At 49.1% G+C, this 27,508-nt stretch overlaps 1 protein-coding gene across 4 annotated transcripts in view; it reads left to right on the forward strand.

Moving 5' to 3' along the window:
* The window catches only part of Limk2 (LIM domain kinase 2), a 70,454-nt gene that overhangs the window by 37,439 nt on the left and 5,507 nt on the right, over nt 1–27,508 (forward strand). The window contains exons 1-11 of one of the 4 annotated variants that reach the window (XM_031340651.1): nt 4,896–5,311; nt 15,668–15,803; nt 17,414–17,523; nt 18,077–18,265; nt 19,908–20,013; nt 20,364–20,560; nt 22,759–22,945; nt 23,975–24,061; nt 25,010–25,141; nt 25,336–25,392; nt 26,755–26,820. In XM_031340651.1, the coding sequence (XP_031196511.1) occupies nt 5,259–5,311; nt 15,668–15,803; nt 17,414–17,523; nt 18,077–18,265; nt 19,908–20,013; nt 20,364–20,560; nt 22,759–22,945; nt 23,975–24,061; nt 25,010–25,141; nt 25,336–25,392; nt 26,755–26,820 (1,320 nt within the window). In that variant the 5' untranslated portion in view covers nt 4,896–5,258. Of the gene's footprint in view, nt 1–4,895; nt 5,312–15,667; nt 15,804–17,413; nt 17,524–18,076; nt 18,266–19,615; nt 19,765–19,907; nt 20,014–20,363; nt 20,561–22,758; nt 22,946–23,974; nt 24,062–25,009; nt 25,142–25,335; nt 25,393–26,754; nt 26,821–27,508 lie in introns of those variants that run through there. The other 3 variants (XM_031340650.1, XM_031340652.1, XM_031340653.1) reach the window with 3 other exon arrangements.

A 27,508-nucleotide genomic window follows, 5' to 3' on the forward strand; every position in this document is an offset into this window, starting at 1 on the left:
ACACACACACACACACACACACACACACACACACACACACACACCCCGGCTTGGAGATGTCTTCTTAATTGAGGTTCCCTCCTCTGATAACTTTAGCTTGTGTGAAGTTGACCTAAAACTATATCAGCATTCCCTAAGTGTTCTGGGCACTCCCAAAGTCTAGAAAGTGAGCTGGGGAGGGGAGGAGCAGAGACCAGAACGGTAGTCTGTTGGAGGGATGGCCATGCTAAGCAGCAAGGATAGAGGCAGGTCTCCAGACAGCATGATAGTACACACCTGTAGTTGTATTTCTTCAGGAGGCTGAGGCAGGAGGATCACAAACAAGTTCGAGGCTAGCCTGCCTACATTGAGAGATCCTGTTTCAAAATTTAACATTTTCTTTAAAAGAGAAAAAGAGAGCTCCAAATGCACAAGCCAGTGGTGGGGTGTATGCCTAGCATGCTCAAACAGTTCCCAGCATGGTCTAAAGACAGCAAGTGTAGCCCTTCCCTGTGTGGAGTCCTCTTCACCAACAGAGGGCCTCGTGCAGCAAACACAGGTCCCTGTGCTTCAGAGCTTTCGTACAGGCTGAGGACAAGGCGATTCATTCATTCACCACTGCTCTCAAGGATGGTCACTTGGGGGCTGTCATCTCTGCATGCTCTTCTCCAAGCTGCCCCATCCCAAATGCAGGCTCCTTGGAGTGTCATGTGGTTCTGGTTAATTGTTTCCAACTTTGGAAGCACACTGGAGATTAGCACCATCTTGCTGTTTTATCCCAGCGATAGCTGCCAGTGCCAGGGTCCCTGCCGTTGCCTTGGGCATGTGTGACTGTTGGCCCTGTCAGAGCAGCTCTCTTTCCTGGGGCAGAAGCGGGAAGTATGCCCGCGTGTGACTTTGCATGTCCAGGTGGTTTGGACCCTTTGAAGTTGGCCTGAAGGAATAGCACTCTCTGAGTAGCCAGCTAAGTAGCTGTTCCCTACATCTGGTGATCAGTCCTTTAAAGGCACCTCCTGAAAGCCAGACATATGGGGGGTCAGATAGATTCCACCTGGGAGGGGCTTCCACTTCAGCTCAGAACATGGGGAGATGGCTGCCCCACTGCCAGGGGGAGGCACTCACATGGCGCTGAGAAATCCTCTTATTAGTCCCCCACTAGTTCACCCACCAAATCCTTTGTAAGAAGAGTGGGAAGAGAAAGCCTGCAGCCTCCTGCCTGCATTCCTAGACACCGACTCACTGCTGCCCGAAGCCACTGGAGCAGCAGAGCTGTGTGAAATGTCAAAAGGAGTTATGCTCAGGGGCTCCCTGGCCCGCTCTGTGCCTTGCATTTTCTTCCACGTACACTCTGTTCATCAGATGGAAATCAAAGGATGCAATTAGATGCTAGTTCCAGATTTAAACAGGGGGCTCCCTCTTTGCCTGATCTAGTTACGGGGGAGCATAAGTACATCTGGGCTCTGTCGCTGGGAGGAGGCTGCCAGCTAGCCAGCCTGTGGCAGTCCTCGGAGTGCCTTCTGTGTTACCTCCCTTCCACAGTCTCAGTCCTCCCCCCACCCGCCACTCCCCATGGCTCTTTCGAGGTCCCCAGCCAAGATCCCGATCCCTTCGAGGTTGGCTCAAGAGATTCAGTCTCAACTTGAGACCCAAAGAAAACAGGGAGCCCACCGGTACCTCATAGGAATGAAAAATGTTGAAGCTGGAAGCTATTTAGAGACCTAACCCAAAGCCCAGACAAGCAGGAGCTTTCTAGGGGCCTCATAGCTAGCACAGAAGTTGAACAGTAGTCTTAATGATATTAACAGCTAACATTTATCAACTCTTAATGTGTTCCAGACTCAGTGCCAAGGGCTTAAGTGCATTGTTGCATTCAAACCCAGACAGTCTGGCTCTAGGCCCAGGCTGCACTCCCCAGTACAGCATGGTAGAGCACAGCCTATACTGTCTAGCATAGGTTCAAATCCTGGCTTCCCATCTTGTTTGTTCAGTGAGATGACTTCAGGTAAGCAATTTAATCTCTCTGTACCTCAGTTCCTTCCTCTGCAAAGAAAAGGGTGTGAGGGGGGCTACAGCAGGCTAAGTTCACACACATGCGCGTGCGCAGACACACACACACACACCCCACACACCTGGCTACAGCATGGTCACATGGGGGGTAAGTGTCATTTACACATAGTATTGCAAGCAATTGAGGCGCAGGCTAAGTGCACACACACACACACACACACCCACACACACACACACCCCAGTGCTCACTCTCCTGCCTTTGGAGCTGGAGTATATTGTCTGCAGTGGTGGATAGACACACCTGAATTCAGCATCCAGTACAGATGCCAAAATGTTCATTTTATTTTATTTTATTTGAGACAGGGTCTTACTATACTATGCAACCTGGCTGGCCTGGAACTCTCTAGATCCTCCAGTCTGGCTTCAAACTAACAGAGATCCGTTTGTCTCTGCTAGGATACCATATCCAGCACTCAAAGCCACTTTTAAACCATGTTTTTGTACTGCCTTTGATTTTTACATTTTTAAAGATTTATGTATTTATTAAATTTAAGTACACTATAGCTGCCTTCAGACACTCCAGAAGAGGTGTGATCTCATCTGAGATCATTACAGATGGTTATGAGCCACCAGGTGGTTGCTGGGATTTGAACTCAGGACCTCTGGAAGAACAGTCAATGCTCTTAACAGCTGAGCCATCTCTCCATCCCCTTACATTTAAAAAAATTATTTATTTATGTACATAGATATTTTGCCTGCATGTACATTTGCACACCAGAAGAGGTCATAGATCCCATGTGAGCCACCATGTGGTTGCTGGGAATTGAAGTCAGGACTTTTGGAAGAGCAGCCAGGGCTCTTAACCACTAAGCCATCTCTCTAGCACATGAGGATTATATCAGTGTTCACAAATAAAGTTTTATTGAAGCATAGCCGGATCTATTTGTTTCTGTTTTACTGAGGATGCTGTGGTGTTGAAATATTGAGTAGCTGTGACAGGGTCTGTGTGACCTATAGAACCTAAAATATTTGTCCTCTAACCCTTTACAGAAAGCATTCTGACCCCTGCTATGGAGGAATTCTTACTGAGGTAGAAATCCATCTTCACTGTTGACAGAATATTGGTCTTTAAGCTGTCAAGAAGTCACTTAGAACCTTAGTTTTGACATCTGTTCAGTGGGTGCAACATGTATGCTGAACAAAGGCAGTTTAAAAATGATAGCAAATATGTGAGCAGTTAACAGAGGCTGGAACATGCCACATGCTCAGGGCGAGTTGTCCCTCATCACACTCATGGTCTCTGTGCCCAGCTGAAGAAAAGAGAAAACATTCCCTTGTAACCCATGAATCACTTCTGTTGTGGACTTTCCGGTCACACTTTACAGTGACAGATAGCAGCTGCCAGGTGACTTAGGGCTTTTTCTAGTGTGTATACCTGGTGGGAAACAGCCTGTGTCATCAACACCCTTGTCCATCAGGGTCTGGGGACTGGACCCCTAGTCTCTTCCAGTGTAACCCTATGGACTGGAGGAGAGGAGACCTTCATGCAGGACCTGGTTTGGTCAGCCCACAGCTGGGGCTCTCAGGTCTACTCTCATTCAAGATACCTAGGCCTGTGCCCTGCCAGGTCATGCCACCTCAGGTCATGATCTCCTCCACCTGCCTGGCTCTCAGTTAGGAAGCAGTGTTACCATCGGACACTATCATAGTTTGCTCTCTGTTGCTGTGATAAACGCCACTTGGGGAAAATTATTTCAGCTTACACGTGCAGGTAAGAGACCATCACTGAGAGTCAGGGAAGGAGCTCAAAGAACCTGGAGCTGAAACCACCCAGAGAGGCTATATTTACTCTCTTGCTCTTGCTCATTTTCTGCTAGCTTTTCTTTTTCTTTTCTTTTGATGTTAAAAAAAAAAAAAAAAGGACAGGTCTTGTTGGGAGGGAAAGGGTTGGCTACCTTATCTGGCCCTCTGTTGCTTTCTTATATAGCCCAGCCCCACCTGCTGGACCCTCACCCATCAGTCACAGGTCAAGACAGTTCCTCACAGACAGTGTTACAGAACAGTCTGATCAAGGTAATTCTTCAGTTGAATTGAAAGGTTTCCCTTTCTCAGGAGGCTCAACAGCCTTCTGTCAAGCTGACAGTAAACTCCAGCTAGTACAGACACAAAGGAAGAGACAGCACTGCCTCCCAGGGATGAGTAGATAGATGGCTTATGGGGACCAGTGAAAGGACACAGAATGATGCTGGCTGTCTCAGCCTTGCCACTGATTGGCTTTTGGTCATCAGTGAGTCATCTAATCTCTTTGGCCCTTCACTTTCCTAGAATATAAAGTGGGGATAATTCCACCTTAGAGGAATCAGTTTACTTAATGCGAGTCACACAGAGATGCATACTCTGGGCCCTGTTTCCTCCTCTGAAGCAGCACAGCCTGCCCCACAGTGGAAGTGGCCAGTCTCTTGAGACTGTCCCCAGACCAGGCAAAGGGAGTAGATGAATGGGAGTCCCAACACCAAAAGAGAACAGAGACCAGCCCAGAGCTGTGGATGTTTCGAGGGAGCAGAGCAGCCTCCTGTGCTGGAGGGCTCCCCTCCTGTAGGTCTAGCTCTGCCGAATCTGTCATCCCGTGTTTTTCACCCCTCGGCAGAGTTAGCGCCCTGTAGGCAGCTCTTCAGGCTGGCGACATTTGGACTCTGATGTGTTGGCCCTCCTGCGCTGCTTGTCCTGAGCTGTGCGGTGGACGCTCAGCCAGCTCCAGTTATTGTCTGGGGCGCTTGCCTGCAGCCTCGCTCCGGCCCCGGCTCCACCCCTTGCTGCGAGGTCTGTTTCCTAACAGCTGCTCCAACCACACACCTCGGTTCTGCCCGAGCTCCTCCTCTTCCTCCCTCCCTCCCTCATTCAGGGTGGGTGGGACTGAAGGACGGGACTAACTTGACAGCGGCATCTCATTTTTAGCTAGTCACCGGCCCCTTCCCCAGAATGCCTGTGTGTCTCTAGCCTCTGAAGAGAGGTTCTCCTCCCGGAGCCCCTGGGGGCCACGGAGATTCTGGGGAGGAGACGGACCAGCCATGTGCCCCTGTAGGAATCTGCCAAGGAGCCAGGGGCCTGGAATCCTCTCTCTCCTGCTGCTTCGGAGGCAGAGGTGAGCACCGGGCGGCCGGCTCCAGCCCAAGGTGCCGGGAACCCGCCTGTCATGGTGGCCGTCTGCAGCCAGCCTGAGGCACTCCCAGACGGGTTTGCAGCTGAGCCTGTTTATCTGGTGTGGGAAGAAGATGGGGAGTTACTTGTCTGTCCCGGCTTACTTCTCCTCCAGAGACCCCTTTAGGTGAGTTGGTCTCCCAGACCTCCCCCTCATCCCCACTCCTAGTCCCGAGGGAAGGCCAAAGTCTTCCTTGTTCTCCTCTGATCTCACTTAGAGGTCCTGGTTTTACCAGAAGAGCTTATGCAGAAGCAGCCTGGAAAAGGGCACTCCGGTGTCATGAAAACGGGGAGGTGAAGGAAGCTCCTGGGGAGCCCGGGCTCCCCTTCCTAACAAAACACACCTTGGTGTTACTGTGTCTGGAGAAAGCACAAATGGGCTGCCATTCTGTGACTCTCACGTGTCTTACCTACAGGCCTTGCTGCCTGCCCAGGAATTTGTCCCAACAAGCAGGATGGGCAGGTTTTGCCAAACTAAAAGCTGGCAAGGCCTGGGTGTGGGTAGCCTGGTACACAGTAGGCACTGTATACATGTTCTCTTAATGGCTTATTTGCCTCAGCTTTGAAGGGTCCCTTAGCTCCCAGATGAGTGGGGTTTCTGGGCCAGCCCCCAGATCTGTGCATCTGTAGGGGCTCTCTGTGAGGCCTTTCACGGGGAGGGGAGGGAGGCGTGGAAACTTTCTTCCTCTGACCTGTCTGTCTTTGCTCTCTGCCCCACCCCACCTTCAAGAGAAACTCCCTAGGGGGTTTCTGGCCCTCTGGGTCCCTTCTGAATGGAGCCATTCCTGCCTGGGGTGGGGCTTGTTTTTATTCTTTGGGAGAAACCTGTTTTTTTTTTCTGAGGACTGCCTCCCCTTCACCAGTAGTCCTGCCTGACTTCTTCTTCCAGCTTTCCCAACCCAGTTTGGTGGCCAGACCTCACTGTTAGGATAGCAATCTGTGGCTGTCCCTGGGCAGAAGAATGGCTACCATGAGGTTTCAGCAAATGGCTGGGCCCCTGTAGAGACTTAAGAGGGGACTGGTCCTGGATATCGACTACAGCAGCCCTCCTGTGGGGCACTTTTCATCTATCAAGCCTAAAGATATTATGTAGCCCTGGTTTACTGATGAAGCCACCAGTCTCAACAGTGGCAACATGCAAGATCCCCTCAGCTAGCTTGTTTTGGTTGTGGAGTTTCTTGTCCTCTATGGGGCTGCAGCTCCCTCCATACATGTCTCCCATACCTCTTCTCAGGTTTGCTTTCCTCCCTGTCAGAACAGGAGAGGGATGGTTTACCAGATCTATTGAAGACTTTTGTTGTTAGTTTGGGTTTTTTTGTTTGTTTGTTTTGTTTTCTGAATTGAGGAAAGAAATTGATCTTGAGGTTAGGAGGTAGATTTTACCATGCGTGATCCAGATGCCAAGTGGAATGCCAAGGGTTTCGGTAGTGACTTGTTCAGGTCCTCTGTGTTCCTCTAAATCCTGGGGAGGCCTCTTGGGGAAAGGGCTGTGCCTTTAGTGAGCAGGAACAGTATGCCCCTTTTAATTTGTATGGCCATGACACTTCTCTGGAGCTGGAGCTAGAGCAGGTAATGAACTTTTGAGAGCCAGGTCCCCAGGGCCTCCCAGGTCCAACAGTCCTTTGTCTTGTTCTACGCCAACCTCTTTGGGAAACCTGATGACCTCACCTCCATTCTCCAGGCTCTGTTTGCCCAGCTGGAATCAAAGGGCACTGACTTGCAGTAGACCCTCTGCCCTTTCCTACATGAGAGGCCACATTCCTGAAGCTACTGCTGAAGCGCAGAGGGCTTTGTGCCCCGGGGGAGGGACTGCCTGGACCCTGCTTCCCAGGCTTCCAGGCTAAACCACTACCTGGTCATAAAGCTGCCTCCCATCAGCCCCCTCCTCCTCATGTTCGTCATGTTCGTCATGTTTGTCATGTTCGTCATGTTTGTCATGTTCGTCATGTTCGTCATGTTCGTGGGCTCCTCCTGAATCAGAGCCACTCCTGGACTGTGTCAAACAAGTTAAGCCCTTGACCCTCGGGCCTCTGGAGAAGTAAAGTCCATAAGACGTAAGAGTTCCAGGGCTGTGGTTGCAAGAAAGGTGATGCAATCAGATTCCATGGGACATGATCAGGCGTGAGCATGTGATGGCGAGGAGGAGACGGGAATGAAGGATGTCATTTCTGTGCCCCATACGCCCCTCTGCTTAGCAAGCCACTCTAGCAGAGAGTAGGTCTTGTCTGCCTGCCACTGGTGGGAGTAGCACGGTGTAATCTCAGGTACTCCCAAATAAGGAAAGATCTCAAATTGAAGTTTACTACGGAAGAGGTAAATCAGGGAGTGGTCTTTTGTCTAGTGCTGGTGAAGCCAGGGCGTCCCATGTTTATCAACAGGAACTCTTGTCACTCAGCTATGCTCCTGGTCAGTCGAGAGAGCGACGTGTGCTCCTCATCCTTAAAGGAATTCCTTTTATAGGATTTCCGTTAAGGTCCAACCTGGGTTAGATGAGCTTGGTTTGGACATTAACTCTTGAGGAAAACAAGTACATCTTTGCATTATAAAGCAGCTCATGTTTGAAAACTATTCAACTTAGCAACTTTGTAACTTTTGCAGCCTCCTTCCAGCCTTCTGATGGGCTTGGATTAGGTGGATGGTTCCCAACTCCAACTTGTTTGGCTACTCTCTGAGGCATACACACTTTGGTACTTTCCCCTCCCAGACAGAGGACGCCCCCTATGAGCTGCGCAGATCACATGAACTGACAACCAGTGCCCTCCCCACCACTTGGCATCTCTCAGCCCTTCATCTTGTCTTTGGTCCTTACATGTTGTGATGCACAGTAAAGGTCTTGATTGCTAAGGCTCTATAGGAAATTCTTTTGGGGGCCTTTTCTCCTGAGGGGCCTGCTTATTAGTTCTAGGTATGAAGCAGATCACATTCCCTGGGCATGAGAAGGACAAAAGGTCAGTCTCCATTGGCCCTTTTTGTTTCCGAATTGGAGAAGAAAGGAAATACTCCTGGTTACCTGCTGTAACTTCCTGGTTACCTGCTGTGGGCATTGCAAAGGGCTTTTCTCCTGGGGTCATTTTCACACCTCCCCTTGAGCTCAGCTGATTATTGATACACCATCTTCAGATTCAGGTCGCACCTTCTTTGCCCAGGTCACCTGCAGTGTGTCAGGACTGCACACTGGCCTTAGGTACAGCTTCCGTACGTGGCCTCCTGTTTCAGCTCTGTATACCCTGGGAGCTCAGGAAACAAGGGACTGCACTTGACCCACCACTACTGCCTCCTAGCTGGGTGCTTCGGAGTCTGCAGCCAGGGCAGATGTGACTTTCACTTGAAGCTTTCAAAATTCCACAGTGGATTTAGATTCTTTACCAGACACCGCTACTGGGTAAATGAAGAGAACTACTGGCACTGGTTACATTAACTGTTTGAGCTGAAGGAGAAGCATCATGAAGGGTTCACACTCAAATTAAGCTGTCATGGTTCCAGTCTCCTCGCTATCGGAGACAAGAATCCTGAAGCCCAGCAGTTAAGACATGCTGTGCCTCTGAGGTCCTCGCCAGGTACACAGGTTCAGGTCCCAGCTCCATCACTTGCATGGACAACTATCAACAGATGTTGTTAATGCCTAGGTTAGCACTTTAAATTCTCTAGTGGTCCAAGAGGCCTATTGTGTTTATTGTCAAAAACAGAGCTTGAGGGACCTCAGCAGGTTGTGTCAGCTGCTCACTATACTCAGAGGCACCTGTGGCAGGGCATGCATCTGGGTGTCCTCTACACAGGCATCCCAGTGCCGCCCAGCCCGCGGCTCTCCAGCCAGGTGTTCGTCCCAGCAGGCTCCTGCATGCCTACACTTGTTTCCCTGCCTGTTCCCTTGCCTGGCGAGAGCAGTGAACAAAAGCAGGATATTGGCAGTGGAAAGGAGGGTGTGTTCTGGTGCTTCCATGGCCTGAGGTGGCACACACGCCATTATGAGGGTGTCAGAGCGCCCCGGCCTGCAGTTGGGTACAGATATGCGTGCACCAGCTTCTCACTACAGCAAACTGGAAAAAGATAGGCCTTATGACAGGGAATCCTGTACTCCCTCCATGGCTCATGGTTCTTAACACTCATGCCCCATTTTCAGTTTGAAAGCCTTTCCCACCTAGCCCTAGGCTTGGATGCTGAGTGTACCAAGAGGAAATAGGATCCCGCCTCTACTTTCACGGACTTCACAGTTTGAAGGAAGAGAAGGATACTTACCCAAGAGCATTAAGTCAGGAGGTAGGCGGCAAGGAGGGAGCCTCATCCCGAGTGCCAGCTCCCTGCTAGAAGCCCCACGGTCACTCAGAACCAGCATGGCCACCCCAAGTGCTTGTGACCATGTTACCACTTCACAAATGAAAAACAAAGATCAGGCAGGCAGCAAATGGTGGTACTGAGATTGGAACCTCAAGTTTTCCAGGGATAATGTGCCCATCGTTTCATAAGCACAGAAGCTGAACCCAAGAAGGGAAAGGTTTATCCAGGAGCATGTAGCACTAGGCGCTTGAATTTAGCTCTCTCCTATATTGGAGCTCATCACTCTCTAGGCTCATTGTATCCATATATTCTCTGTACCACACCCAGCTCCCAAGAGCCTGATGTGGCACAAGATATCAATAGCACCCATAAATAAGCATAAAAGCCACGGCTTGGAACCGCACCCATGGGCAGCTGGGTGCCCTGTGTTCCGGGGCTTGCTTCTCTAGCCTTCCTAGCTCGGTAGCTTTCTACTGCTGCTTCAGATCACCCCCAGTTCCCATGTAAGCACTACACTCAGGAACAGCAGCACTAGGTGGCCTCTCACCTCGTGTGATTCGGTTTGGTTTAGGCATTCTAGAAATTGATATAGGGCCCCTTGTATCTGTCTCACATCTCTGCCTTGCCTAGCAAGTTAATACAATGCTGTCCTTCATTGTGAAATGCTTTTGCATACAGATATCATTTGGTCCTCATTCTAGCTGGGTTTTTTGGTTTTTTCTTATTAATTTATTAATGTATTTATCCATTCATAGTTTTTTGAGATAGGATTTCTTTGTGTAGCCCTGGCTGTCCTGGAACCTGCTCCATAGACCTGGCCTCAAACTCAAAGAGATCTGCCTGCTTTTGCCTCCTGTGTGCTAGGATTAAGGGGGTGTTTTTTAAGATAGGGGTACATGCTTTTCCCCCCCCCCTTGCCTTGGCTGTTCTGGACTACCTTTTAAATTTTTTTTGAAATTATAATATAATTACATCATTTCCCCCCTTTCTTACTTCTAACCCTTCCCATGTTCCACCTTCCTCTCTCAAATGTATGGCCTCTTTTTCTTTTAATTATTATTACATTTTTCCCCTAAATATAAAAATAGAACCTGCTCAGTCTGTATATTGTTACAATGTTACTTGTTCTATACAGGTTTTCAGAGCTGGGGAGACTATTTCTCCCACTGTCAGCATTCCATCATTGCCTCTAGTTCTTGTTTAGGTTGAAGCCCTGTGAGCTTCCCTCCTTGCATATTGGCGTGGTTCTTGTTTAGGCAGTGTGCTGGTGAGACTTCAGCTTTTCTGACTTTTTTTTTTTTTTTTTCATTTTTTTGACAGGGTTTCTCTGTGTAGCCCTGGCTGTGTTCTGGTACTCACTCTGTAGACCAGGCTGGCCTCAAACTCAGAAATCCTCCTGCCTCCTGCTGGGATTAAAGGTGTACACTACCACTGCAGCCCCGGCAACATTTTTTTTTTTAATTGAAGGATTCTTTTTTTTTTTTTAATTCGTTGTATGTATATGAGTACACTATAGCTGTGAGCCATCATGTGGATGCTGGGAATTGAATTCAGGACCTGTCCTCAGTCCAGTCCAAAGATCTATTTATTATTATATCTAACTACACTGTAGCTGTCTTCAGACACACCAGCAAAGGGCGTTAGTTCTCATTACAGATGGTTGTGAGCCACAATGTGGTTGCTAGGATTTGAATTTAGGACCTTCGGAAGAACAGTCAGTGCTCTTAACTGCTGAGCCATCTCTCCAGCCCTTCTCTGACATTTCTAGGAGACACAATTTCTTTTTTTTTTTTTTTTTTTTTTTTTTTTTTTTTTTTTTAGTTTTTCGAGACAGGGTTTCTCCGTGTAGCCCTAGCTGTCCTGGAACTCACTCTGTAGACCAGGCTGGCCTTGAACTCAGAAATCCACCTGCCTCTGCCTCCCAAGTGCTGGGATTAAAGGCGTGTGCCACCACTGCCTGGCGGAACCCTGCATTTTAACCAGTTGTAGTTTCATGCAATAGACTGTCCTGCTAGACTTTGGAGCAGGACCCTGACATTGGCTGTTTATAGTGAGATGCTGGTAATTGCATCTTGTTAACCAGGCTTCTGAGAAAGCCAGGCATGGAGGTGAATGCCCTTAATACCACATCTCTGAGTTACTGGCCACCCAGAGCTATAGCAAGACCCTGCCTCAAAAAAGCCCCTAAGAGAACTTGGGTATAGTGGGATGATGAGGCAAGAGAATTCCTGTGAGCTTGGGACTAGCCTGCACTACCAAGTGAACCTTGATTTCAAAACAAACAAACAAGAACAAGGCCTGGCCTGGCCCACACCTTTAATCCTAGCACTCAGGAGGCAGAGGCAGGTGGATTTCTGAGTTGGAGGACAGCCTGGTCTACAGAGTGAGTTACAGGACAGCTAAGAGTACATAGAAAAACTGACTCAGCCGGGTGGTGGTGGCGCACGCCTTTAGACCCAGCACCTGGAACTACAGAGTAAGTTCCAGGACAGCCAGGGCTACACAGAGAAACCCTGTCTCGAAAAAAAAAAAAAAAAAAAAAAAAAAAAAAAAAAAAAAAAAAAAAACAACAATAACTAGAAAAACTGACTCAATAAAATAAAGATAAACAAAAGTTGTTGAAAGCTCCCTAACTAGGACAGTGACTATCCACTGACACATGAGCAGTTAATTGCAGTTAATATTGTGTTCCAGCCTTTTATATAAGCTTTTTGTACATTTATACTTATTGTCTCATTCATTTTCACAGCTGTCTATTTACAGATGATGAATTGATCAGAGAAGTAATGTATATTACCTGATACTTACCCAGGCATAATTATTAAGTGGCAGTGCTAGGAGCCCTAGGAGGGGCTGCCCCGTGTGACCTTTGAGAAGCAAGGAAGGTAGCCAGTGTGGGTCAGAAAGCCTTTGCTGATTACAGTAGGCAGTCTACTCACACAGACGTGGAGACCTCCAGTTCCTGCTACCTGAGAGGTTATGCAGAAAGATCCCTTGAGCCCAGACCCAGGCTCATAGTAAGACCTATCTCAATAAAAAGGAGTCTCACTAAAAGGAAGGAGGTTCATTGGCAGGAACTGGGTCTTATCTGTGTATGCTGGTAGGCTAAGAAAGGAGATGGGGGCCGCCTGTTTACACACATTGACAGCACACCTCAACTGACTGAAAAGTGGGACTCTCCAACAAGGTGACAACTAACTGTTACCCATAAGGCTAAGAAAAGTAACAATCCTCACCAGGCGTGGACACCTTTCATGCAGTACTTGGAAGGCAGAAGCAGACCAATCTGTGAGGCCAGCCTGGTCTACCAAGCCAGGATAACCAGGGCTACATAGAGAAACTTTGTCTTTTAAAAAAAAAAAAACAAAACAAGGAGGGGAGGGCTAACAAATTTCACAATCAAACTGTAATCTAAATTACAATTTGATCAATTGTTACCACAATTGTTGCTCATAGGAATTTCCATTTTCAGTCTAAAGTTGAATCCAGGATTGAGGTGTTTATTGGGTTATCATGTCTCTGTAGGTTTTCTCAAGCCCCACCCACCCTCCCCCTGACTTTTGCAAACTCAGTAGAAAACCCTATTATGAACATTATTATGCAGCTCACATATCAATGGAAATCACACTAAAAGGTTTTTTTCCTTTTTTTAAAGCTCTTTGTCTTTGTCCGGGCTGGGATGATGGCTTAGCAGTTCCGAGCACTGACAGCTCTCAGGGAGGGACTGGTTTCAGTTCCCAGTACCACCTGGCTGCTCCCACTGTCTGTCTCCCTCCAGGAGATCCATACCTGTTCAGGTCCACGGGCACCAAGCTCACATGAAGGCAAACAAACACCTGAAATCGTTTTTAAAATAAAAAAGCTATTTATTACTATGGTGCTGACTTAAAGGAGTGGTTTACCTCTCTTTTTTACCTACCTTTGCTACATGTGAGCTTGTCTCACAGAAAAGGAGAAACAAAGAAGAAAGGGGAATATTTATTTATTTACTTATTTACCAAAGCCTATCTATATAGCCGTCCTGGAACTCCTAGGATAAAGTAGACAGACCTCAAACTCACAGAGATTCTCCTGCTTCAGTCTCTCAAGTGCTGGGATTAAAGGAATGTGCTATGAAAATTAACTTAAGAACAAACAAACAAAACACCCAGTGCTGGGGCCTGAATGGTGATTTAGTGGGAAAGACGTACTGACCAGATTTCAGTCCCTGACACACATAAAGGTTTAGAAGGAGGAAACCAACTCCACAGAACGTTTATGAACCCAATAATAAATACTTTAAACCTCTCTGTGTCTGGAGCAGTAGCAGAGAGCTGCATCCTGATTCACAGGTGGAAAAAGACACACTGGACCTGGCTTGTGCTTTTGAAAACCTCAAAGTCTACCTCCTGTGACACCAAGGACATACCTCCTAATCCTTCTTTTTTTTTTAAAGATTTATTTATTATTATACATAAGTGTACTATAATTGTCTTCAGACAGCACCAGAAGAGGGCATCAAATCTCATTTCGGGTGGTTGTGAGCCACCATGTGGTTGCTGGGATTTGAACTCAGGACCTTCGGAAGAGTAGTCAGTGCTCTTACCCACTGAGCCATCTCGCCAGTCCCCTCCTAATCCTTCTAATCTTTTTGGTCTGGTGACTAAGGTTTCAAACATGACCCTGTGGGGGCCATTCTCATCCAAACCACCACACCCACATGCTGAATTTGCCTGGTGAACTTTTTTTTTTTTTTAAGATTTATTTATTATATGTAAGTACACTGTAGCTGTGTTCAGACACACCAGAAGAGGGCATCCGATCTCATTATGGATGACTATGAGCCACCATGTGGTTGCTGGGATTTGAACTCAGGACCTTTGAAAGAACAGTCAGTGCTTTTAAAGTTTTGTTTTATTGGGGCTGGAGAGATAACTCCGGTTTTAAACACTTGTTGCTCTTGTTCAGTTCCCAGCACCGATGTGGCAGCACACACTTGTCTGTAACTGAGGGAATCTGATGCCCTCACACAGACATACATGCAGGCAAAACACCAATAAACATAAAAATAATAAATCTTAAAACAGTTTTACTTCATTGTTTTTAACAAATTTAATGTATACATGTCAGTTCTAAAAGAAACTGGGAACAAATGGCTAACTGTGGTGCCTATTGGCATACCAGAGCACGCACTGGCCTCCAGGCCCACTTAGTATCGCAACCACCTTTGGTTCTTCTCAGCTCTTCTCACTTCTCACCTCACCCCTATCCTAACCGGCTCCAGCTCCTGGGCTTCCCACCCCTAGCTTCTCATTCCCTTATAACCCTGCCATTTCAACTATTGTACCCCCCTCTCTCGTTTGTATTCTCTGTCTCTCTCTGCCTCTCTCTCTGTCTGTCTCTGTTTCTGTCCCTCTCTCTCTCTCTCTCTCTCTCTCTCTCTCTCTCTCTCTCTCTCTCTCTCTCTCTCTCTCTCTCTCTCTCTCTCTCTCTCTCTCTCTCTCTCTCTCTCTCTCTCTCTCTCTCTCTCTCTCTCTGTCTCTCTCTCTCCTCCTATGGTCCCATAGAGTCTGCTTTGTCTCCCTCAGAAGCATCTGACTTTGCTCTCCCCCATATCCATAATGAAAACCTTCCCCTCTACCACACCTTGAAGAGGGCGTGTCTTCCATTTGTACAGTGTTTATCTGTGCGTAGGTGTGTGCCTGTGAGTGCAGGTGCCTTTAGAGCCGTGGATGCTGAGACTAGGGCTGGTCTTCTGCGAGAGCAGTGCATGTTCTTGGTGCTGAGCCTAGTGACGAGCTTCTCTATATGTAGCTTTTTTGTTCTGGTTTTCATTTTCCCTCAAGAGCACCTTCACAATGTTGTGGTGACTTGGATTTGAAGTAGGATGATTGAGATTTTTTTTCCTTTGGTCCTTGAAACATGGACTTGAGGGATATCTGCACACCCCACACATAAGTTATATGTATGGTCTTCGAGGCTTCCTGGTGGGCTCCAGGACTCAAAGCCCCAGCTCCCAGAGGCAGGCAACACGGCACAGCTGGGTTCTGGAGCCTTGTTTGCTCAGAAGCAGTTTTCCTTAGAAGGCCACTAAGCTGTGGCTTTGCTCCATCCTGTCTGTGGAAGAAGAGATGACCGACTACGCATTTTTGTCATTAAGCTGGGAGCCAAGGACCCCCTGTGTGGCCTGTAATATCGATCCAATAGCATTTCTTTTCTGGCCTTGCAGGTGTTCCGAGTGCCAGGAATCCCTCACCAACTGGTACTATGAGAAGGATGGGAAGCTGTACTGCCACAAGGACTACTGGGCCAAGTTTGGAGAATTCTGCCATGGGTGCTCCCTGCTGATGACAGGACCAGCCATGGTGAGCTGCACCTCTGCCCATCACAGTCCACTGATAAACCTGCCAGGTCCCTGTGGTCAGTCATCACCTGGTCATCAGAAAGATGATGTCCTTTATCATTCATTCAAGCACAGGAGTCTACCGAGCCTTTACTAGAGACTGGTGTCTAGCCTTCCCTCTGTTTTGTGTGGTCCAGAGGACTGTCTGTGATAGCTGTGACCTTGGTTTCCAGTAACAGTAAATGCAGGAGTAGTGTAGCAGCTGGTAGGATGCAGCCGACCCACAGCAAACACCGTCATATCAGGCATCCTGAGTTCTAGCAGACACCAGCTGGAGCTGCCTTATCAGATCAGAGACTCACAGCCCAGCAGAACAATTGCAGACCCCCAGCTTGGAAGCCAACTGCAGCTCCTGACTGAGAGAGTCCTAGATGGATAGAGCATCCCCTCAGGTGAAGCTTCCAAGTGAAAGAAAGGAACATCAAGCCAGGTGTTTACATCTGCAGAAACTGACAGAAAGTTGAGACAGAGTCCCTGACTAGCTTTCTTTCCATGGATGAATATCAGTGGCTGAACTTCCAACCTCTATAAAAGCCCTCCTGCGGGCACTTTTATATCGTGACATAAACACCAGTGACCTCTGGAGTGATTTCCCCTCCTGTTCCCAAGGACACAGTGTTTTCTTCTTGGGCTGTAGTTTGCCAATATTCCCTCCCTGTCAGAGCGAGGAAAAGGAAGGCAAGCTCACCACCCGCAAGCAAGGGCTCTTGGAAGACACTTTGAGACAAACATGCTTAGGTCTACAGTGGGAGCGGGCAGCCCTGCTTCCAGAGCCAACTTCTCTGGTGAGTTCATACAACACATGACAGATCAGCAGCACCATGTCTGTTATATCTCAAGGACTTTAGCATACACTGTGGGATGTGGGTGGGTAGACAGGAAAGAACAGTGCAGTGAGATGAAACCTAAAGGACAGTGTGACAGAGTGAGAGGAAGATGCACCTAGGTCCTGATCAGAGAATCCTGTGGCAGGAACCAAAATGGGCTGGCAGAGACAGGTTCTGCTGCCTGTGTATATAATAAGATTCAAGCATGAGCAAACTAGCCAACCTTGTGTTGGAGGAACAGTGAGCCTCCATGGTAGGACTCTGGGAACATGTTCTTATGACTGAGGCCAAAAGTTTTCTGTAGTGTTAGAATGGCAGGAGAATGCCGGGCAGTAGTGGCATACGACTTTAATCCCAGCACTTAGGAGGCAGAGGCAGGTGGATTTCTGAGTTTGAGGCTAGCCTGGTCTACAGAGAGTTCTAGGACAGCCAGGGCTACACAAAGAAACCCTGTCTTGAAAAACCAAAAAAAGGAAAAAAAAAATGGCAGGAGACACACACATCCTTAGTCCTCCACTTACCCCACCCCACTCCACCCCCTTCCTTCACTTCCATTGGAAGCTTTGGGGCAGGGACTGAAAGGCTGGATTTTGACCGGGATCTGCAGCTCTGTATTTGGAAACAGTGGATTTTGGTGGTGGCTGGCATCAGCACATCTCTGATGGGCATCACTCACCCGACATTAATCCCGTCCACTCTAATGAAAATGGTAACTGCCTCCTTCCCTCCTTCCATCCCCTCACAGGTGGCTGGGGAGTTTAAGTACCACCCAGAGTGCTTTGCCTGCATGAGTTGCAAGGTGATCATTGAGGATGGGGATGCATACGCCCTGGTGCAGCATGCTACACTCTACTGGTAAGATGTGCCCTGTGTGTCCTTTGCAGTGACAGTGATCAGGAAAGTGGGACAGAAGCAGTGTGAGTTGGGTAAAGGCAATTGGATGGTGTCCTAGGAGGGCTGCCAGATAGCATCACTCTGCCCTGTAGTCCTCCCAAAGGGAGAAAATGGCTGGGAAGTGTCCTCTTAGGGGCAGCTTCACATTATAGGAAAGACTGCAGAGTGGCCTACATCCCCTATCCAGCTGTCTTGGTTAACAGAAGGAGGCAGCTGAGGCCCAGAGGCGGGAGAAGAGTCTAGGACAAGGTTCTTACTGTGAATCAGGCAGACAAGAAAACCCAGTCCATCTCACCTCCAGGCCAGGGACCCCAGTATTCTCTCTGCTGCTGTCCCAGCTTGTCACCCAAGTCCTAGACTCCTCTTGGACAGCCCATTAAGACTTGTAGCAAAGACAGTCGTGGTGAGACTGGGGTTGCTGCTTCCAGCCATGTGATAGATAGATACAGTGGTTGCTGGAAGGCATCCAGGTAGGCCTGCAGGATCTCAGCTCCCTCTGTGCTCCTCTCCCCAGTGGGAAGTGCCACAACGAGGTGGTGCTGGCACCCATGTTTGAAAGGCTGTCCACGGAGTCTGTCCAGGACCAGCTGCCCTACTCTGTCACGCTCATCTCCATGCCTGCCACCACTGAGTGCCGACGCGGCTTCTCCGTGTCTGTGGAAAGTGCCTCTTCCAACTATGCCACCACCGTGCAAGTGAAAGAGTGAGTGTTTTCAGAGCCTTGCAGCTGAGGCTCATGCTCAGAGCCCAGGTAGTCCTCACCAGGCTCAGCTCACAGAGCTTCCTCCATCCTCTCCTCTCTCCTGACCCTGGCTCTTCATGTTGGTTCTGCCCACGTTGCTTCTGACTTAAGGCTGCCTTCCCAACTTTTCAGGTGTCAGGTTTTGCTTCTTCTCCTGGAAATTATCTGGCCTGATTAACGGCTTCATTATCAGCTGTCCTCCCAGCTTATGGTGATTTGAGTGAGATTGAGCCCCAGAACCTCATATATTTGAATGCTTAGGGAGTGGCATTAAGAGGTGTGGCCCTGTTGGAGGAAGTGTGTCATTGAGGGCTGGCTTTGAGGTTTCAGAAGCTCAAGCCAGGCCCAGTGTCACTCTTTTCCTGCTGCCTGTAGACCCAGATGTAGAACTCTCAGCTACCCCTCCCCAGTATCCTGTGTGCCTGTGTGTCACCATGCTTCCTGTCGTGATGATAATGAACTAAAGAAGAAAAGAACCAAAAAATAGAAGAAAAAAAATGAACTAAGCTTCTGAACTATAAGCCAGTCCCACTTAATTGATTTTCTTTATAAGAATTGATGTGTTATAGGGTCTCTTTCACAGCAATAGAAACCCTAAGATACCACTCCAACATAACTCCAGAAGGACCTCCCTTTGTCTTGTTCAGTACTGTATACAAAGGTCTGCCATTAGTAGGGAGTTATTGTTTTATTGGTTGCATTTATGAATGGAGAATAAAGAAAATAGGCCCCAAAGAGGGTAAGATCCTACCTGGGGTCTCATCCAAAGATTAGAGGAGAGACTATGTCCACATAACCAGGCTTCATTTTTTTCCTGGGTCTGTGTTGAGGCAGAGCATCGTGGCAGGGTACATGGCAAAGCTACTCACTTTGTGATGGCCGATGGAGGCGGGGAGAGAGCGTCCTCTAAATACTGTGAGGCTGGGTCTTACAGTGCAGGTGAGAGGTTACTAGGATTAAGACTTCAGGAGGAGGAGAGATATATCCTGTAGCTTCCTTAGATAAAAAGGAGAGGGAATTGTGTTCAGGGCAGAGGGGGACCAGATAATCTCCAGAGGTAGCTATCATCTGATTGTTTAGTGTCTGTTGAGAGAGTAGCCCACATGGCTGTTAATATGGAGGACCTGACTGTGAAGGTCCAGGAGGTCTGTTAAGGGCTTTAAGCATCACGATAATATAACCAGGTTGGTGTTTGGAAGGACCACTGGTATGGAGGTTAGATAGGAAAGAGGAAAAGCCCAGAGATGTAGAGCTGTTAGGAGGCTCCTGTGGTGATCCAGGAGAGAGAGATGTTGGTAACTATGGTGATGGAGAGAAGGCAGGATTCTCAGAAGTGGGTGGGGGTTGAGGGGGAAAAAGGGAGGGATTTGAGGGAACTCCAAATGGGGACAATGTCTAGGTTTCTGGCTTAGGTCAATAGGTCAGTGACAGTGCCCTTCCCAGAGAGGAAGCATTCTGGGGTGGGTACTACAGTTTGGTGTAGGTGGCCTCAAGTGTGTGGCCACTGGGGCCTGGGTACTTGGTGAGCTTTCCCTGTACAAGTAGCCAGGTGAGTTTTTAGAAGGCTTTCATCCTGCCTTACTTAACTCTTGTCCATCTTTAGGGTCAACCGGATGCACATCAGTCCCAACAACCGAAATGCCATCCACCCTGGGGACCGCATCTTGGAGATCAATGGGACCCCTGTGCGCACTCTCCGAGTAGAGGAGGTACACATGTGACCCATCCATCTGGGGCCTGGTGCACAGAACAGGCTCCCTGGAAGACCTGGCTATGGCCTTCACTTTTTCCCATACCCAGCCTCTCTTAGCTCTGAGCCTGTGGCAACCAGTAGCTTTCTGGGTCAGCCTAACAGATTTCCAGGGCAGAAGAGATGGGCTAACAGGTGGGGAGGTGGCAAGGTGCCAGACAGAGGCATTGAATGATCTCTGGTAGCCAGAGGCTACCTCTAAGCAAATTAAACGTTGGCTACACTGTGCTTAGATTGTTTGGGTGGGCCGTTGGTAGCTTCGGGAAGAACAGCTTGTAGAAATCAACTTTACCTTGCTGTTGGCCACAGGTGGAGGATGCCATTAACCAGACAAGCCAGACACTTCAGCTGCTGATTGAACACGACCCTGTCCCCCAGCGCCTGGACCAGTTACGGCTAGATACCCGGCTTTCTCCCCACATGCAGAGTACTGGACACACTCTCATGCTCAGCACCTTGGACACCAAGGAGAATCAGGAGGGGACACTGAGGAGACGTTCTCTAAGGTGCTGCTCTGTCCCCTCTGTCCTGTTCGTCTATCCCTCAGAGGCATATTGACTTTTGGAGGCCAGCAGCCTTAGGGAACCAGCAGGCCAGGGTCAGGATATGAGACTTAAGCTGACCCAGCTACCCTGTAAGACTCACAGTTCATAGATGGAGTTTCTGTATAGACATGGAAACAGGTGTCTACCAGGTTTCCTTAGAAACCACAGGGTCAGAACCTTGGTGTGGTAGCACATTTCTGTTATCCCAGCGTGTGCAAGGCTGAAGCAGGAGGATCAGGAGTTTGAGCTAGCTACTGTCACATAGTGAGACTCTATCTAAAAAAAAAAGTTTAAAAAAAAACATTGTTCTCTCTTATCCACAGTCTCAACACTCAGGAGGCAGGAAGATTGCCATGAGTTCAAGGCCAGATTAGACAGTAAAATGCTATCTCAGAACAGTGAGGATCAGGCTGGGGATGTGGTCAGACTACTTGCTAAACAGACAGGATAACTTGGCTCCCTAGTACCCATGTAAAAAGCCAGGCATGGCTATGCACGTTCCTATAACCCAGCACTGTGGAGAGTGGAGACAGGAGGATTAATGGTACTTGCTGGCTGCCAGCCTAGCTCTAGGTTCAGAGAGAGATCTCTAAAGGGAATAAGGTGGAAAGTGGCAGAGAACTCCTGATCTCCTCCACTGGCCTCTGCATGTTTACACAAACACACAAACACACATCTGTACATACACACATATGTTCTGTTTTTCCCTCTCTAACAATGTCCACAGGTGCACACAAACACACACACACCAAAACAAAACCTTGAGTTTTATCCATTAAACTTGAACTAGACTGGAAATTGTAATGCCAATAATCTCTAAAATCTATCATGGAGGAAATGTGGGGCTGGAAACAGAAACAAATAGGGCCAAGTAAATATACAAAAAAATTGGTGAAGAAAGTGATGAACAGATGCCAGGCAGTGGTGGCACTTGCCTTTAATCTCAACACTTGGGAGAGCAGAGGCAGGTGGATCTCTGAGTTCGAGGCCAACCTGGTTAAAGGCACTTCTGTGCCCAGTCAAACACAGATGTTTTAAGACTCGGGGGACAAACATCCTAATACCCAAAGCCTGCAAAGCCCGTGGAGGGCAACAGCTACCTTGTGTGTAAGCCCTGAGTAGGCTACTTACCTACAGGACTGGAGACAGGTCCCTGTGTTCTCAGGCAAAAATACCCGTACCTTTCATTTCCCCTCATACCCTGTACCCTGTGTCTGCATCTGTGATGCGGGGTTCTGTGAGAGTAAGTGTAGCAAAGGACACAAGGCTGTCACCACTCCTTAATGTCACACACACACTGTCAGAACTAGGAACCTCATACTTCTCCACTCCCTGGCTCCGATGCGCTGAGTCAGTCAGGCAACTTTTGTCTGGCTTCTGTTGGAAACACAACCTCCCCACTGAGATCATTCCTGAGTGCCTCTGGACCTTGGCCAGCATGACTGAGTTAGTAGAGGCAAGGTACCAAAGGGCAGACAGGGGCTGGAAAGCGAAGACTAGATGGCCAGAGAGCTGCTCACATAACTTGAAGAGCCTCTATTCAGAAAGGGCAGCTAGCTTTGTGTGTACTGTGGGCAAGCAAGGTGGCACAGGACCGAGGGTCAACTTTTTCCTTCAGTAAGTCAGAATAACAGTCACCAACTATATGTAACTGTAACTGGTCGCTTTTGCAAATGTGAATACAACAGCTTTATTGTCATAAAAACCATACATGTTTATTATCTTAAAATGTAAATGATGTAGGCGAGTACAATTTTACTCAAAATTGGATCTAAGATACCATTTGCCCCTTTTGTGGATGGAGTCATCTGTCACTGTGTGGTACAGCCGTGGGGCAGTGATCGCTGTCTGCAGTGCTGTTACGTCTGGAGCATCGTAAACTAGTAGATTCTAACCATCCTGTACATGAACTCCTCAGTCCATCGGCCCCCAGCCTGCTTCCCTGAACTTCTCAGTGCAGGATGGAATCCATTCACCTCTAGTCTCTAGTCTCGTTTCCCATTTTTCATGCATTTTTACTATGATCTGTCTGCAGCCCCCAAATAGCACATCCCCCTCCCCCAGAGATACCATCCAAATAACAACCGCTGGAATGACCAGGTGCCCCGGAGCTTCCTGTCATGCTGTCTTGCCTGCTCTCACCCTTCCTTCATCCTCAGGCGCAGTAATAGCATCTCCAAGTCTCCTGGCCCCAGTTCCCCCAAGGAACCCCTGCTCCTCAGCCGCGACATCAGCCGCTCAGAATCCCTCCGCTGCTCCAGCAGCTACTCACAGCAGATCTTCCGGCCCTGCGACCTGATCCACGGGGAGGTCCTGGGAAAGGGCTTCTTTGGGCAGGCCATCAAGGTGAGCACAGGAAGCAGCCGCTGCACTCTGCTACCACCAACTTCCTTTACCTTTTCTTTCAAAGCTTTATTGTGTGTATGATGTTTGTGTGAGGACCAGAGGACAACTCTGGGGAGTCCACTCTCTCCTACCTTTACATGGGTTCTGGGATCCAACTCTGGTCATCAGGCTTGTATGGCAAGTTTGCCTGTTGAGCCATAGTGCCACACTGCAACCCTGTAGGACACAGGCCTCCTTCCTGGCTGTGAGTGATGATGTCTGAGGTGCCCTTTCTGTCCCTCCAGCCACCTACAGTGAGTAGATCTGGAAGCTCAGGTTAGGGTCCACGTCCCTGGCTCACGCCACCAATCAGTGAGGCTGTGCTAGGTGCTCACAGGCTCCAGGTTGCAGGGCATGCTGCAAGGTAAAAGCTCCTAGTGAGCTCAGGAACTAATCTTTCTCTCTTTCTCTCCTCCTCCTCCTCCTCCTCTGCTGAGAGCTGGGAGGGGGGGTCAGGTAAGCCTTGTGCATCAGCTTTCCAGGCAGCAGGGATGGAAGGCTCACCTCTGACCCACCCAGCTCCCTGGTGCATGTCTGTGATGCTGACACCCTGTCCCCAGACTCTGTCCACCCAGGGGACCCACTTCTGTGCCAGATGAGCAAAGCCCCTGCTTGGCTTGGCAGCATACCCTCCCATCCTTCCCGCTTCCTTCTTTAGAGTCCTGGCTCTCTCTTATGCATGCCTAGCATTCTAGGGAGAAGATGCTCTACCTTCCTGAGTCCTCTGTCCTGTGCTGTTCTCTACCCACGATCTCTGGCTAGTCTGTCCTCCAAGGAATGGGAGGATGCTGCAAAGGGTTTTGAGTTTTTTTCCTTTGCTTTTTCTGTCTTATTTTCTCCCCCCCTGCTGCTGGAGGTCGAACCCAGGACCTTGAGCATGCCAGCCAAGTTCTCTACCAGTGAACGACTCCCTTAGCCTACAGATTGTCACAAACAGAATGCCAAAATTGTCGCTGGTCTCTGTGCTGTTAACACTTGCCCTTCCTGTAGGTGACTCACAAAGCCACAGGCAAAGTGATGGTCATGAAGGAGTTAATTCGCTGTGATGAGGAAACCCAGAAGACTTTCCTGACTGAGGTAAGAGCTGGCGTGGACTTCCCAGCAGACCTAGACTTGAGGAGCTGAAACAAGAGGCTCATGTGACCCCGAGAGTGAACCCAAGCCAGACGGAACAACTCAGTAAGAGCCCCTTCAGAAAAGAAAGTGAAATAGGGGTGTCTTTTCAAAGGAAAACTTGCTGCCAGACCTAGTGGCCCAGTCCTGTACCTGCAGCTACTCCGGAGGCTAAGGCATGAGGACTCCTGTTCAAGGGCTGCAAGTTCAAGGCTAGCCTAGGCAACAGAATGAGTCTGTCTCAAAATAGAAAATGAAACTGGGGAGAGGCCAGTCAAATGGCTCAGCAGGTAAGAGCACGTACTGCTCACGCAGAGGACCTGGGTTCTGTTCTCAGCACCTACACAGTGGCTCAGAACCATCCATAACTCCAGTTCTGACCCACCCTGATCTTCTCCAGCACCAGGCACACATGTGGTACACACACATCCGTGGAGCCGAATACTCATACACTCAGAGTAAATTATGAAGGAAGGAAGAGAAGGAGAAAGGAAGGAAGGGGAGACAAAGATAGAAAAAATGACTGAGGGGAAAGACTCCTCTAAATTACATTGCATCTGTTGAGTGCACACTTACTAAAGACACTACAGGCCAGTCTAAGGTGAGATTCAGGGTATAGGAGTGATGGTATGAACACACCAGTTTAATACATGCTGTTATGTTCACCACCGAATATCCTGGAGTGGGACTCCAGGGAACAGATAGCCCATCCCATGAGCATCTCATCTATACTGCATCTTGCTCCTTAGGGAGCTGCAGTGGGCCAGGTGGGGCTTCCTGCTCGGCAGTACCACCAACAGCTTCTGTCTCACTCTTGGGCCCTCCCACCTGGTTCTCTAGAGCATGTCCTAGAAAACCAGGGCCCAGGGTGCAAAACCTATGAGGCTGTGCTCATTTTGTCCCCCTCCCCAGGTGAAAGTGATGCGAAGCCTGGACCACCCTAATGTGCTCAAGTTCATTGGTGTTCTGTACAAGGACAAGAAGCTGAACCTGCTGACAGAGTACATCGAGGGAGGCACACTCAAAGACTTTCTGCGCAGTGTGGTGAGCACATGACCCCATAGTCAGGAAGAGCCTTGGTGGGTAATCAGAGGGACACCTGTGCCCATTACTCTAGAACCTTGAGGGTTAGAGGGACCTTGTTTGCCATCAAAGGTGTATAGTGGGAGGGACTGGAATGGAGTCTAGACCAAGAGCTGGGAAGGACTCCTCTTATGGACATTCTCCCTACCCTGCAGGACCCGTTCCCCTGGCAACAGAAGGTCAGGTTTGCCAAAGGCATCTCCTCTGGAATGGTGAGTCCTTCCAACAGCCGTGTACATGTGTAGAGTGAGGTGCATGGATTGCAGGCTGCTCCAAAGGCAGATACCCATCACGGGGGCTGGAACATTCAGCCACTGCCTATTGAGTTTCTTTTAGTGCCAAGGGAGTGTTGGCTAGCTACTCTCTCAGTCAATAATTCTATTCTCAAAGGATTCCAAATCTCTTTAACACCAAACGGCATGACCAAGGCAAACCATAGTTCAGGGTACCCTGACCTTGCTGTCAAAGAGGTGCTCAGGTGCCGAGGGACCTCGGAGTAAGCACCTTACCTACAAAATAGGAGGGGGGGCGGGGACATGTATTCTAGATGAACTCTAAAGAATGAGCCAGTAGTAGACTAAAGTTCCTATTGAGTGCATTGTGGGAATGAGTCTAGCCATCCTCACAACTGACAGGTACTAATGATGTGACTGTTCCACACAGTAGGCACAGTGCGTAGGGAGGGGCTGCACCCAGGAGTGTGCTCATTCTTCTGGGAACCTTTGTTCACAGTGAAGAAGTGAGGTAGAAAAGGAAGGGCTGGGTCCCGGGCTTGTCAGGAGTTTGCGGGTGGTCACCCAGCTCTGTAAAGAGAAGGGGGAGCCAGAGCTGTGGGGCAGAGGAGCTGTGCAGGCAGCAGTGACCAGCACAGGAGAAGATGGCTCTGCAAAGGGATGGCTCTGTGGAGACTGGAAGGGAAGCACAGCATGCAGGGGTCTCAGTAAAGAGGGTACATGAGCGAGGTATGCCAGCCTTTGAGGAGGGGTTGGCAGGCAGCCAGGCTAGGTTACAGCTACAGGAAAAACTCTGTGGGCCAAGAACAGTGAGGCAGTAGTATGGGGGCTAGGGAAGAGGGCATCTACAGGGAAAGGAAAGACTAAGAAAGTAGCTCCTAAGAGTGATACGGGAATGTCTAGTAAAAATAGTTTAGAAATGGCTGGACAGGAAGAGGGAGGGGCTGGAGTACAGACAGAGGAGGAGGAGGGAGGGTGTCTCAGGGGAGGTGAGTCAGGAGGTCATTTCTTCCCCACCACAGGCAGGAAAACCCAAAGTGGCTGAAGCCAGAACCTGGAGGAGTAGGGAGGACCATTGTTTGAGGGGACTCACTTTTGATTGCCTCAATCTAAAGAGGATGGGGGACTCAGAGGCCAGTAGAGTTGGCAACTGTTGGGAAAACCTGGGCAGAAGCTGGCAGTTTTCTGTTGGTGTTAGGACACGCGTGGCTTGGGGGTGGGGGTGGGAAGCTAAACAGGCTTGGCCTAGAAGACAGGAGTAGCTAGGGGCTGGGGGGAGAGGGGAAGCAGGATGGGCGTGGCCTGGGAGAACAGGCTCCAAGGCTCCTGCTTCTGTTGCAGGCCTATTTACACTCCATGTGCATCATCCATCGGGATCTGAACTCACACAACTGTCTCATCAAATTGGTACGTCCCACTGTGCTGGCCTGAGCTGCCTGGGGCTATCCCTCTGGCCTCAGACCAGACACACCACCTATGGGCTTCTATTTTGGGCTTTCTGCCACCTCAAGTGCCTTTTGCCATCCCCATCTTATGGAAGCTCTCAGACACACACCTGCAGGAACAATTTCACCTCCCCAGGAGCAGCCCTTGAGGTGTTTATTATTAGAAGGGATTAGCTCGCCTGTCTGGCAGGCAGAAGAGAAGGCCCTGGGCTCAATCCCCTACCCTGGTTTAGTGTGGCAGGAGTCTGGGTGTGAATGGGGGCTGAATTCCTTGTCTGTGTAGCACTCTTGCCTTGTAGCAGGCCTCTAAAACAGTTTGCTGGCCCCACTTCACAACATGGACAGGCTGCAGGGTCTTTGATCCACACAGGCAGCATGAGGCTAGCGTTCCTCACACAGGCCTCAGTTACAGTTGTTCCAGTGTTGTGTTTCCTGCCGACTTTCTTCTATACCAACTTGAAATAACCCTTAACCCTCTTCACATGACTGGCCCATAGCTCTCCCCTGTCCCTTACTGCCTTTGCCTGACCTTTTCTCTTAACCTATTCTGGCAACTACAAGTCCTTGTTAAGAACAAGACAAAGGCCGGGCGGTGGTGGCGCATGCCTTTAATCCCAGCACTTGGGAGGCAGAGGCAGGCAAATTTCTGA

The sequence above is a fragment of the Mastomys coucha genome, unplaced genomic scaffold (assembly GCF_008632895.1).
Source record: "Mastomys coucha isolate ucsf_1 unplaced genomic scaffold, UCSF_Mcou_1 pScaffold22, whole genome shotgun sequence".
Taxonomy (NCBI): domain Eukaryota; kingdom Metazoa; phylum Chordata; class Mammalia; order Rodentia; family Muridae; genus Mastomys; species Mastomys coucha.